We start from the raw sequence: 14561 nt of genomic DNA on the forward strand, positions 1-14561 counted from the left end.
AGCATGCAAAGTGTAAAATCAGCCATTACGACGCCATCAAGGCACCGCCGAAATACATTTTAGTCGACTAAATCAACTGTAGATTTAGTCGACTAAAATCCTATGATATTTAGTCGACTAAAACTAGACAAAAACCAAAACATTTCAGATGACTAAAATATGACAAAAACTAAATCAAAATTTGCCGTCAAAATCAACACAGTAGCACATGTTCCTTTAGCAGGCATTTGAATTCAAGGTTAGAGTTAACTGAATATAACAGACTTTTTTAGCACACACACACACACACACACACACACACACACACACACACACACACACACACACACACACACACACACACACACACACACACACACACACACACACACACACACACACCCTCTTAGCATCAATATGCCTTACCATGACAGACCTCATCATGTATCATGTCCATCCCTTACATCAACAATCTGCCAGCTCCTGTGTCATGTCACATATCATTCTCTGTGCTGCAATGACAGGCGAGCTGGTGTCGTGTCACAAAAGCCCCTATATCCTTCTTTGTCAGGACGTTAATTAAACTGACTCTCTCTTCCTCTCCCTCTCCCTCTCTCTTCACACTTCACTAGCCAACTCTCAATAACTTGTCATCTGTTTGAGCTTCCGTTGACAAATAGGTGTCAAAACCCTCTCTCTGCCTGTTGTGATGAGGTCGTGGTGGCGGTCCACTCCACCCTCAATGCTAATTCAAGCTGCCACTGAGTCAGTATCCTACACCACGTCGTCTTACGAACAGTGCAAACAAAATAATATAAAAACAAAACAAACAAAAACATGGACACATACAGTCGATGTAACAGATGCTAGGAAGCACTCTTAAAATCATGTGAAAAACTGTACCTGTTGTAATTTAGCACTGATCATTTTTTTAAATTGTTTTATAAATGTTGGAAAAGGGATTTGAACAGCTTAATCTCCCCTGCCCCAACATTCCGAAAATATCCAGCAAATAACATTTTGTGCTGTCAGAGGTGTAAGAAGTCCACCCTGGGACACTCACCCAAGTATAAACAAGTACAAGGATACTTATATCATCAATTTACATTTAATTTCACATTTAACATGAGAGCTTTTCCAGAGCTTTGCAATTAGTGAGACGTTTACAATGCCCATTAATAGGCCAATATTATACCAAGTACAATCCATGAGTGGAGACCTTCCTCCACTCATGATATCATGACTCTCAGAACCGCACGGCTGCTTTTTTAGCAGTTATGGAGAACTTTTCTCATTTTAACACAATGCCTGCCAGAGTTTTTTCAGAACAGTCTGTAGCCTCTGCCAGGGTTTTGCCATGATTTTGGTACCTGTTCGCGTAGCCACAGATTTTTTTCCTCCAGTATGATTCATCCCCAGATGGTTTCTAATCACAGATGAGATTCAGGTGTGGTTTCACAAATGTCAACGAGGTCATTTTGACCTCGTTGACATGTGTTGTTTGATGTTTCAATATAGCTCAAAACCAGTAGTTTTAAACCAAAAAACAAAGTGAATTGTTTGTCCGTTTGAATTTTAACATTGAAGTGAATGGAGCAGCAAATCTTCGAACATTTTTAGCTCCTAATCTGTTCGTAATTCGACAAGGGTTGAAATTATAAAAAAAATTAAAAAAAAAAAAAAAAAAAAAAAATGTTTTTTTTTTTTTTTTTTTTCCTTTTTTTCAAAGACGTATATATACGTCTTTGGCGGACAACAGCTGATTATTAAAAGACGTATATATACGTCTTTGGCAGCTAATCAGTTAAGTCATTTCCGAATAAATCATTTTTTGTCTAGATATGGATGGACTAGAATGTAAATATCAGAACTTGTCCCTTATCTATTGCTCTTCGTTTAAACAGTGATAAAGCACAGCTTGCATAATCTCTCGATGCACTGCTAGTGCCGATTGCATCAAGTCTGCCTGGGCAATACCAATTGAGAGGATGCGAAGGCGGTGGGGATGCAGAGATAAATCTATGTAAACAATTTATTAAAATTATAACAAAAACATAGGTGTGCCATGATTAGCTCATTGACAACAACTCATGACATTACTATCAACCATTTTACAAAGCATACTATAGGTTTTGTTTACAAGGAAGCCAAAGGAAATTCAACTTGCAGAGACATGAACCTCAACAGACAAAATTTCACTGCACTGTTATTTTTGGTCAAAGATATACGTAATACATTTTAAAGTACAGATTGATTTGAAAAGTCTAGCTGAAAACATTCCCTGGAGAAAAGATTGATTTCATGAATGAAATTAAAATTGTCTTCTTAACGACACAGTGATATTTCGTTATGTAGAGCTATATTGGGTCACTCCAATACGATATATCGGTGCCTCCGCTCTGCCACGGAGGGATATATCATATTGGAGTGATCCAATCGCTCACATAGCCGTGGTTACCTATGTAACCATCGTTAACTTTTTGCCTGCCACCGACGAAATTTCTCGTCAGATTCTGCTAAGGCACAGCCTGCCACTGAGGAGTTTGACGAGATTTGTGTTTTCAGCGGTTTTCCACCAGGTGGCGCTGTTCGCTATGAATGATGCCTTGCCTGTCAGAAAAGGATAGACCCGGAAATAACGTAATAAAAAAATCTCTGTTTCTCTTTCTTTTTGTCAAAAACAAGCCACATTCAACTGGCCACAACTATGCAACGGATTACCGCGACCGGATAATTAGTTTCCCCGATTCTACGAGACCCCCGTGTGTGTAATGAGGCGATCGCCGTGAGGGAAGACTGCTTTCATTTATTATGCTCCACACAAATAGAACAAACTTCAGGACTCTCTGAAACTGGAGCGATTGGTCTCAATAGAGACATTTAGGGTACTTCTCGAGGACACATTACATTGTAACCGCACCTGTTTCATGTAACACTATATGTATTTGCATCTGTGATGATTGTAATATGATTCAAATGTTTGTTATTGTTTTTCATTACGTATGTATTTTATATGTCTTATATGCGGTTATCGGGGCGTCCTTGAAAAAGAGAGCTTGCTCTCAATGGGCTTCCCTGAATAAATAAAGGAAAAAGAAATAAAGAGGACGGCGATCACGGAAAATATTCCAGGGTTTTTCAAAGGTTAGTAAAAAAACACTTGAAAATCGCTGCCAGTGGCGTGGCAAACAATGTTTTATTTCGTGGCAGTCAAAGAGTTAATATTGACTCGGTTATTCAAACAAAACACGTCCTTAAAATATTGTGAACATCCATCATGTGCAGATTCTATTAGCACCACTCCCTCAACAAACTGTGGAGTTGAGAGAGCAGCTGTATCAGATACCTTTGATAAGCTGGGCGGCATAAATAATTCCGTTTGGATGGTGTCTGTTTGTCTATGCCTGTGTGTGTGTGTGTGCGCGTGTGTGTGTGTGTGTGTGTGTGTGTGTGTGTGTGTGTGTGTGTGTGTGTGTGTGTGTGTGTGTGTGTGTGTGTGTGTGTGTGTGTGTGTGTGTGTGTGTGTGTGTGTGTGTGTGTGTGTGTGTGTGTGTGTGTATTTACGTGTGCACTGTGCATGTGTCTGTAGATCAATTTGAAAAATACATGTGCTGGGGCAGCAGCATTGCTGGTCGTACGGGGGATATGCCTGAAGACTCATAAGGATGAGGGGGCGGTGTGTGTGTGTGTGTGTGTGTGTGTGCGTGTGTGTGTGTGTGTGTGAGTCAGTGTATCTAGGGCAGTTTTGACAGCTGTCAGAGTCCATGCTCTGCAGGCCATCCAGCAGGACCCCAAGGAACAACCCCCCCCCCCCCCCCCCCCACCCCCCTCCCGGCCCCATCCTCGCTTTCGCCCCTCACACGTACCCGCTACTACTTGTGAGACGCCTCCCGACCACAAGGGGACACTATATTTATTCCGCCACTCATCCACTCCCCCCATTAATCCAATTATTGGCCTCTTTTTTCAATATAGCCCCAGGCGCTCTCTGCAGTGGTGCTCTGCCTCTCCAACATGACTGGCTGGCTGGCCGGCTAGCTGTCTCTGCAAGAGAAACCTCTGGAGAGCAGCTGTCGACTGCTGCCTAGCAGGGCAGTCTCACCCTGAGCCTCACTGTATGTACGCACGGAAGTGCTCAAATATAAATAAATAAAAGAATCCCATGCAAATCTCTCGCTATACTGCGGGGGCCTTGATTACCATTCGCGGCTTAATTGATATATCCGCAAATGCTTTTAGAGATGGGCTCACGCTACAACAGGAAGCTAATCGGGGGGAAAACAGCGGGCAGCTGGCGCTTCCAATCCATTAACACAGCTGTTTAGACATCTCTTTAAGCAAAGGTGGATTAAAGCAGGCGTGAACCCAGCCACTTACTTTTATATGTTATTCTTGTAATGGTGTCTCTGTTCAACATCCGGTTCAGGAACGAGTTCGATGTCTCTGCGATCTGGAAGAGGGAGATGAGAAGAAAGCCAAAGAGTGAGTGAGTGAGTTGAGTGAGGTGTGCGTGTGCGTGTGCGTGTGTGAGAGAGAGAGAGGGAGAGAGAATGAGGAATACAATAAAAGCATTAGAGCATAAAGACACAGTTTGAAAAAAGGAAATGTCTTTGCTTGACAATACATTAATGTTTTAAAGTGGAGCACTGATTCACACCCTCAACTTGAACTTTTCATCAGGGACGTCTCAGTGGATGTCAGTACGTTGGGGCACGCAAAGAGAGAGTGAGAGAGAGCACTACCGGGCGACAGAATGTGTGAACATCTCCGGAGCCGTGGACGGGAGAGGTGCTAAGAAGTTCTTCCTCTGAGGCTCCTTCAGGTCTTCATGACCACGCAGGAGTATGGCGAATGAGCTATCGAGCAGCTTATCTGCACTTAACCTCTCTGTGAACGCTGCAAGGCAGGGATGGGAAATACCTTTCTTTTCGATCCACTGCCAAGTAATACTAGCCTGGGGAACCCCTCCCTCCGGATATCTCATTTCCATTTGATATCAGGAGTAAGTCTGGCCTGCAGGCTTATCTGGGCGTTTCTTGCTCGTCCACCAATTGGACTCGCCTATCAGCGTCCTCGCTCATTGCTCTGTGATTGGCAGTGGAGGTGGGCCAATCAGGTGGAACCCGAGTGAACCCGAATGGAGCCGAGTGCAGCCGACAAAAATGGAACGGCTGCCATTGAAATTCTGTCTGCTGTTTTTGGTTTCGGTTTTAAAACTTTAAAACGCTCTCAAACATATTTTTTGAGGCACGGAATTTACTTTTAAGTAATCGTTAACATCAGGGATCTCCATATATGGGCATAAAAGCGACAAGGACTGACAGATACAGAGATCTCCATATTTGGGCATAAAAGGGACAAGGACTGACAGATAGAGAGGTCTCCATATACAGGGCATATCAGTCGGATCTGCAGTGCGATGTACAGTAGGTGTGAGGGTCGAGTACAGTGTTTTAGAAGTACTGTACTCAAGCAATACACACTGTACAGTAAGTAGCCTATCAGTTTTTCCACAAAACGTATATGATGCTAAATGGATATAATGTATTCAGAAATTGTTAGAAAATGTGTTTCTCCTCCTTCAAAAGGAATAACAATAACCCAATCATAACTATATTTGTACCATATGTAGATGAATCCTGCCTCTCTGGAGTTCTTCTGTCATAGAACTCCAGAGCTTCCCTCTGGCCCACTCCCCCTCCTCATCTGACGCTATAACATTAACTCTACATGCTCTCTCATGTGGCTGATTTCATATGTGTTTTAGTAGGTTTACGGTACCAAAAGTTGACATCATAATAACCTTTGCCACACATCAAATGTCGCCTCATTTTTGTTTTGTGGAGTGAAATATAACGATGATTGGTGAATCTCTCTGTGAAGGACTGTGGTACAGTATTTCTCGGCGTGCCTGCGTGTCTCTGAGGAAAGGGGAGGCAGAAGGAGAAGTAATTCTTTAAAAAAATAAAATAAAATTTATCCCACGATTTTGTAACCCATTTTTTCACCCAGTGTCAATTGTCTAAGTAATCCTGGGCGCTACACTCCCTCTGCAAGCCTAGGGAGAGCCTAGAGCCGAGCTCATGCCTCCTTCAATGCATGAGAGCTAGCAAGCCGCTTCTTATCCCTTGACAAGGGGGGAGATTTCCCTGGTTAGCCGTAGAACGTGGAAGGAACACGTTATTCCAACCAGTTCCTTTGCCCTCCATCAGGCGCCCCGGCTGACCAGGGGGAGGCAGTATAGAGACCAGGATTACTGCATGTTTTTTGTGAGGGTACCTACCCTAGGAGACACGAGAAGTAATTCCTATCCTTGGTGATTATTTGCAATAGGCATTTCGTTTTATCACTCTTTCAGGATCCATACACAGGTATGGATATTTTGGTATCGATCGGCCCATCGCTACTACAGGGACTCTCTCTGAAGAGCTACCTTTCCCTTTCGCTGCTAACCAGCCCTTACTACTCATACGTTAACTAAACACTCAGAGGCCAGAGGCAGCGCCTGAGTGGGAAAACCTGTTAATAACGGATGGATGCACCTCACCCTCACACCCTCCCCTGTGTGCCGCCGTCGGACTCGTCTCCATCTTGCTGTCATACACCACCACAACATCCCCCCCACCGTCCTTCAACTTCTCACAGCTCTAATTGTGTAGAGAGATGTCTTTGGGCAAAGTGATTAAACAAAGATGCGAAACACTGCCATCACCGCAAGACAGAAATTACTTCCTCTTTGACCCGTTTTTTCTTTTTCTTTCTCCATGCAGGCTTTCATGCCTGTACCAGCCACTCATGCCTATCCTCTCTCTCTCTCTCTCTCTCCCACCATCTCTTTTTCACTTTCTCTCTCTCTTAGACACTTTTTCTTATTTCCCCAGGGACCAATTAGAGAAGTGCTACTTTTTTAAGAACTGTATATGAAACCAGTAAAGACAGAGACAGAGAGAGAGAGAGAGAGAGAGAGCGACAGAGAGAGACTAACTTTGAGCCACATATTATGGCTAAATGTCAGTCTGACATATGATGCCATGTGTCAAACCGCTCCTCCCTGACTGTCAGTCACATGTCACATCAATCTACTCATCCGGTTCAATATCTGTAATTCACACACACACACACACACACACACACACACACACACACACACACACACACACACACACACACACGCACACACACACACACGCACGCGCGCTCACGCACGCACACACGCGCACACACACAGGTTTGTATTACTATACTTGTGAGGACATCAACATTTTAGGACATGCATTTCATGAATGCAATTTTTTTTTATATTTAGCCGTTTTTTACTGTAATCCTAAAGCCGAGAAAAGCAGATCCACAAGCTCATTGCGACGCGTTGTGTATAGATCAGCTACTGTATTTTTCGGTGCATGACACTGGCACGCAGCTAAAGTATTTTCTAATTGTAACTGTATCTCTAATAATCTTCTTTCAACCACCATATAAAACAACAAACACATTTTTCTAGTGAGGACCAGGAAAATGGTGGGGGGATATTTGGTCCTCACAAGTACAGTAACACAGTAACACACGCACGCACGCACGCACGCACGCTGAGTGCAACAGCGAGTGAAAGGCCCTGCTCTATTCTGCCCTACATTCACTGTGAAACACTGACCTCCTGTCCATTGTGCATGTGTTTTTCCACATTGGCCCCATGTCTCCTACTGCTGTCCCTATTGGCACCTCATGCCACTGTGCATGGGAAGGGGGTTTCCTGGCATTGTGACTCACTTAAAGCCATGGCAGCATGTAGCAACATCATGAAAAGGTCCTGGACAGCATGAGTCAGAGAATAGGACAATCTATATTGCTAATTATATATACTGTACTGAGGGCTGTGGCAGAGGAGGGAATACACACAGTACTGTACAACACACGTCTTCAGTCTGAATGGCATCGGGGACATTTTCTAATCATGCGGTTGACACACTATCCGGTCATCTACCAGTGCACCCCGATGCTGCTTGTATTGACCAATAGGCAAACAAGTCTATGTTGGTGAGAGAAGAGAATCAGCAAAGAATTATTTGCTGTTTTTTTTTTGTTAAAATTACTATCAAAGTCCCATTTTCTCTATCTGACCTGTGATTGGTCTACTTTTGAGAGGTCAGATATAGGGCCCTATCTTGTTTTTGAAATTTTAAAATAGTTCAAATAGCCGATCTACAAGCTCACAACGTGTTGATGTAGATCGGCTAGTTGAGCTAATTTAAAAAGTTTATCAAAATAGTAAAATATGGCAAATAAGTTTAGGGATAAAGGGTAAGATAGGGCCCCTAAAGTTAAACCTTGCTCTATATGGAAAGGGAATTCCACCGCGCCTCAGCCATGCAGGTTGGGCCAGAGTCCGGTGCATCACAGAAGCGGGACACAGCAGCAGCAAACAGTATAAATACTGTAAGGCACTGGAGCCGCTCGGACAACTTACAGCCTCTTTATTGAAGGTGGTAAGTATACAGACAATGACTGAGGTTTTACTGCATTAGAATCATGACTCTGAGGGAGATGTAGTAATGTCAGTCATTGTCTGTACTATACACCTTCAATAAAGAGGCTTAAAGTTGTCCCGAGCGGCTCCAGTGCCTTCTTTACGTTTGCTCATGATCTAGATGGCTTGGCCTTCCTTCAGGCCACGCTGTGAAAGAGTATATAATAAAACGACCACTTCACTCTCAAACTGCTATTTTGAGCGAGACTGGGGATTCACCTGCTGCATGATTCACCACTGTGGAGGTTGTGAGCGGCGAATGACGGATACGGTGCCATTTCCTCTGGCGATCCTGCCTACCCAGCTCCTCTGCATCCTACATCCTAGATCATACATGGGCAACTGGCGGCCCAGGGGCCACATGCGGCCCCCACCTTCACTTAATGCGGCCCACAGGTTAATATCGGATTACTGATATTATTATTGATTTCAGCTGTTACAATTCCAAACATGCAAACATGACCCGCTTTAATTACTTCAGTCTATATTAGTAGCTTAATTACTAGTATTACATTTTTTAATGTCCAATGTATTTGTATTTAAGTTCATACATTTAACATAAGTATAACTAAATGCATTTGAAATAAAATAAAAATGTTACTTTTCAGGATTCCAATTAAAAAATACCCCCAAAAAATCTGGATTCCAATTAAAAAATAGCAGATCTACAAGCTCAAAACGCGGCTATTTTTGCTACTTTTGTGTGACATAGAATGGCGAAAAAAGTTAAAATACGGAGAGACAGTATATGCAATGTGGCCCTCTGGAGTGAGTGTGGAAATATAGTGGCCCTCTCCATCATCAAAGTTGCACACCCCTGTCCTAGATGTAGATAATCCCCACTGTCATGGTGGATGGAGGGGAGGAAGAGCGAGGAAGAGGAGCGTTGACCCCAAGTCAGCGTCTCCTCCAAACTGAGTGACAGTCCCGCATTGACTTTGGGGAGCTAATTAGCAGTTAGCGGCTGAACTTTACTTCCTTCAGTTCAAACAATGCCAGGGACGCTCACAGCCTCTCTGATCTAGGGGCAGCTCACTCGAGAGGGGCCCTCTCATCCACAACAAAGAGACAAGGGACTGCTGCTGCCACCTTCCACTCCGGCACCGCTCTGACAAAGCCAAAGAGCAAATTGTTTCCCTTCAGCGGGATAATTGAATCGCTAATTGATACACCTCTCACAATGAAGTGAGAGTGAAAGAGCAAGACGGAGAGAGATAGCAGGATAAATTAAGGATAAATTAGATCTTCCGCCGTGGTATTGGTTTGAAACAGTGACCCACATATTGGTGCTGAGCAATGACTGTGCTCACTTAACATTCTTCAATTAATGTTGTTCTTTTAGCCATGACCCTGTCACAGAATACTGACCCATTGGTGGAGAAACACTGATTTAGACAGGAAGCGATTACAGGAACCAGTATTGCAGTGCTACATAGAGTAAAAGACACAGACCTCTACATGATAGTCTGCCTCATGTGGTGATGGGGTGACACTGACATGATATGATGTAATAATCTTCTTACTATTTTCAGGCCACACCGTGACTTGGAAATCTCCATGTCACCAGTCTGGGAACCCATCGTCAAATAAAAAGGAAAAACACTTTTGCATTTGACTCTGGGGGGAGTGATTAAATAGACCGACGCTGACTGAACCCTAACAATATTTCTCCACGGAACACTAACACCATTTTTTCCAAAGAACATGGATCGTTTTGGTTATAAGCCCACTTGTTTCTGTGCTGAAAGAACAAGTTAAAATGTTACTAACTTTCCGTGGTTTTGCCGCTTATTGTTAAATGAGTTTGGGTTTGTTTTCAGTGGGAAGCGAGCGCACAGATGTAAATCCCGCCCACTACATTTGATTGGGTAAAGCGCTGCCTTTTTCCTGATCTGAAGGCACGCCCACTTGTAGGCCAACGCTCACACGTTCTGAACGGGTTCAGTTGTGCAGCTCTGAATCTTCTTGAGAGATTACCATGTCACAAACGTAACATGCCCATGTATGGAGACTATTCTCTGGTGCACTTTGGAATGAAATGTATCTTCCAAGCAGAGTTAGCTAAATATTTGTTCTTTATTTCCCCCATCTCTACATTAATGCTTACCACAGCACTAGCAGTGCACCCTCGCGTCACTGCACAATCCCATTCTTTCCTATGTGGTATATGCAGTCAATTACAAAGCTTGCTATAGTAAAGGATAGATTTCTATACTTCAATAAGCAAGAAAGAGAGAAACTTACCTGGGTTATTATAGTTAACTAAAACTAAATGTATTGTGCGTTTACAAAACTAACTAAAACAAACCCAAATCATAGAGGCCTAACCCTAAACTAAAATAAACTAAACTACCAAGCCTGCTTTAAAAACAAAGTAAAACTCAACTGAAATTGCAAAAACTTGAAGTCAAAAAGAAACAGAAATGAAACTTGAAACTTACTTTCATGAATATGGAGACTATGACCAGTCCGTTGGGGCTTTTAGCTGCCTCTGTGTAGTTTGTGTACAGCTCGTGGTTGTAGTGGATCAGCTGAACCTGGAATATACAGAAAATACAGGAGGGCAGACAAAAGACAACATTATGTTAGTGAAACCCAATTATTATAAACCATTTGTTGTGTTTTTTTTTGGTCCAAATATCTAGTAATTAAATACACGTAATAATAAGATATCATGATGTTACAAATGCACGACACACGCACGCACGCACCTGTACATTGTAGCCTATGTACATAATTGCTGGCCTTCATTTTGCATAAACCATATGTCACACTGTACTGTAATCCTCATGTCCGCCTCTATCTAGAACTCAGCAGCCAAGGCTCCGAGCCTTTACCTGTATTCAACCGGTCGGCTCGAGTAAGTGTTCCTAACACTTACTTACATTCTGAGCAGCATATTCAGCATTATGAAAGGAGAAATATAAAGAAGTAACATGAAGGGACAGAGGCCTCTTTTGAGATTCATTCCTTGGCTAGCGGGGCCTTTCAGAAGGCTGAGGTGGAAACCACGACGCTGTCTCTTGCTATGAGGATAATGTTTAACTCATACAGATGGTTCACCCACTCCAGCCGTTCAATATTCATGCCCTTTAGTGATTTTTCTACGTGGGCAGACTTTTGACTCCAGACATGGACATGCTAATATATAGCCTACAGGTATATATATATATATATATATATATATATATATATATATATATATATATATATATATATATATATATGGACAGACAGACCAAAGGAATGAACAAACGAACAAACAAAATAAAGAAATAACTCCTCTGCTTAGACTTACATCACCCTTTAGTTCTGTATTTGCACAGAGGTGCTGATGAAACTTCTCTAGATCGACTTCATGTCAAACAAGGGAACTCTAAAGTCCTCCATAAACCTGCAGTACCTCTGTATTTGTATTAGTATTACATACAGTAACAGGGCTGCTGTGATTATAAAAGGAGGGCAGTACAATACATTCTCCCACCACTACCTCTAACCATAACCACTGGAAAAGAGCTTGGCATCATGGCATCGTCACTGGAGGACATAAATAAACAAATGTAAGGGGAGAGTAATTATGAAATGCTCGATCAGGGAAGCACAGAGCGACAGAACGTCTATAAATGCAATCAGGGCAAGAGAGGAAGTGATTACGACCCATGTTGATCTGATTAGTTTTTTTTAGGTGAGAGAGGCAGAAGCAGCAAGGCTCTCTCTCTCTCCCTCTCTCTCTCTCTCTCCCCTACATCACAGGAAGTCTGCTGGTGGTGGGAAATAAAAGGCCAATGTGTGTTATAATAAGCCAGGAGTGGACGCCAAATGCAATGAGGGAGGCAGGGAGAGAGAGAGGGCGAGGTTAAAGAGACAGAGGCACAGACACAATCCATCTAAGGGAAGGGTTTTGGAAGTTGATATATGGAGTTGATATAATGACTTAATTTGAAATGTTTTGGGTCTAGCCAAGGTCTAGCCAGTTCTAAACATTTCAACTTCAGTGGGTGCTGCTGCTATCGATATAATTTAGTAGCATAATTCAGTTCAGCTGATTGGCAAATAGACAATAAAATGGCTGCCAAGCTGTCGGGAAACAGAGAGACACGTACAAGGTCTTTCAGGGCCCTTGAAGTTGTATTATTTATTTATTTCTTATTAAATAAAAGTATTGTGTCATGTTTATTACCAGTCAGTGTCAATACAACGGGCACTGCCAACAAGACGCCATTAAACTCAATTACAGCAACCGTGGATAGGGTTTGAAGGGTTAGGGCTGCGGGCCCAGATGGTGCTGTGAGCCATGACAGGCTCTTTATGGCATGATGGCTAGCCTGGCCCCGGGTTGGGGAAATATATGAAGACAGTAAGTCGATATAGGAAGAGAGGTGGGCAATGCTAACAGGAAGAGTGAAAAAGCACTGGGCTGGAACTGACTCTCTCTCCGTTGCAACCTCCTATTCTGTCCTTCCTCTTCCAGATGAACTGGAGCGTACGTGTTCTCATGAAACCAACAAATGAACACTGCGCGGCCCTGACCGATCACACGATGTTTAACACAGTGGTTCTCAAACTTTTTCGTGCCAAGGACCCCCAAATTGATGTGTATGTGGCCCACGGACCCCCAACTGAAAATATGTTGTGCCAGGGACCCCCAGAAGCAAAGATTTGTGTAAAAAATGTACGCCTTTTACAAAAAAGATTTAAAGAATTGCACCCATTTTCAAGATTTTTCAAAAATAGCAGATCTACAAGCTCATAGTGCGGCACTTGGTGCCGCGCTATGAGCTTGAAAATGTATGAACAAACTTTGCTGCCCACTTTGAATATCAATGGTTTAACAGTGTGAGCTGGGAACATAGACCGGCAAAGCAGGGATGCTATGGATTGTGTCTTTCTCCGACATCTCTCTCTGATGCATATGTCTTTGTATTTATGTGTATGCATGAATGTACAGTATGTGGGTCAATGCATGCATACTGTATGTGGATACTACAGTACGTGTGTAAAAATGCATCAGTGCATTGTAATGCATCGATCTTGAAGAGAGTGGTGAGGAGAGAGAGAGAGACAGAGGGAGAGAGAGATCAACAAGTACCGATTTTCATAAACTCATAACCTTCTTATTTTCCTTTTCTGTCTCTGTTCAACGCACGCAGGAACAGGTCATCAATGTCCACTTTGGGGCTCTGACACATTAAGAACACACAGCGTGTGCTTGGCACAACTGTTACAGAACACTCATCAGTGTGGATGCCCACATCCTTATCTTTATAGTTATCGTCATACTGTAGTTATCATTCTTAGTGTGGACGGTTCTTTATGCCCTGTAGGAACTCATAATGTAATAACAGCTCGTAATGTGAAGATGGTTCATAAAATAATAACCTTAATGTAATAAAAGCTCATAACGTAATAATAAGCTCATAATGTAATAAAATCATGAGCGCATAACATAACATATTTTTGCATAATTTAATAATGTAATAATGTGCTACATTAAGAACCTTACATAGCCGCTCATAATGTAATGACTGTTGAGAAAAGTGTTGCACTGTTATAATCAGCATCATAATTTGTATTGATTTCATTTTTCACTTCTTCACATTTTTCACTTTCCCAAGCACATAAAACACACAGTGCCCAGGGGTATAAATAGAAACAACTATAACAAATAGAGAAACTTAATCCATAACACAAACCATAAACCATAACACAATCATTAAAATGTATGAGTGTACTGTATGATTAAGGAACATCAATGAGTTAATGAGCAAATACAATAGAATAAATTAAATTACAATCAGGCCAGGCCCTGGGTAGGCAACCCGGCCTGGCAGAGACCTGCGCTACGAGGAGAGCTCTTTTCTAGTTAGGATTTCTTTTACTATGGTTCAGGTCTCAAAGTGCAACAACTGAGGGGTCCCAGTTTTTTTTTATCATGTTCTGCATGAACAGATATAGCTAGATATAGCTTCCATGAACGGACAAATGGACGGACAAATGGACGGACGGACGGACGGACGGACGGACGGACGGACAGACAGACAGACAGACAGACAGACAGACA

The 14561-nt window shown here is 42.5% G+C and overlaps 1 protein-coding gene across 1 annotated transcript in view; it reads right to left on the reverse strand.

Annotated features, from left to right (window-relative positions):
* The window catches only part of ca10a (carbonic anhydrase Xa), a 230465-nt gene that overhangs the window by 7165 nt on the left and 208739 nt on the right, over window positions 1-14561 (reverse strand). Inside the window, exons 5-6 of the mRNA XM_084078985.1 lie at window positions 10942-11037; window positions 4357-4429 (exon numbers count right to left, since the gene is read on the reverse strand). Of these exons, the coding sequence (XP_083935111.1) occupies window positions 4357-4429; window positions 10942-11037 (169 nt within the window). The remainder of the gene's footprint in view (window positions 1-4356; window positions 4430-10941; window positions 11038-14561) is intronic.

Source organism: Gymnoscopelus microlampas, assembly GCF_963454915.1.
Source record: "Gymnoscopelus microlampas genome assembly, chromosome: 14".
Taxonomy (NCBI): Eukaryota; Metazoa; Chordata; class Actinopteri; order Myctophiformes; family Myctophidae; genus Gymnoscopelus; species Gymnoscopelus microlampas.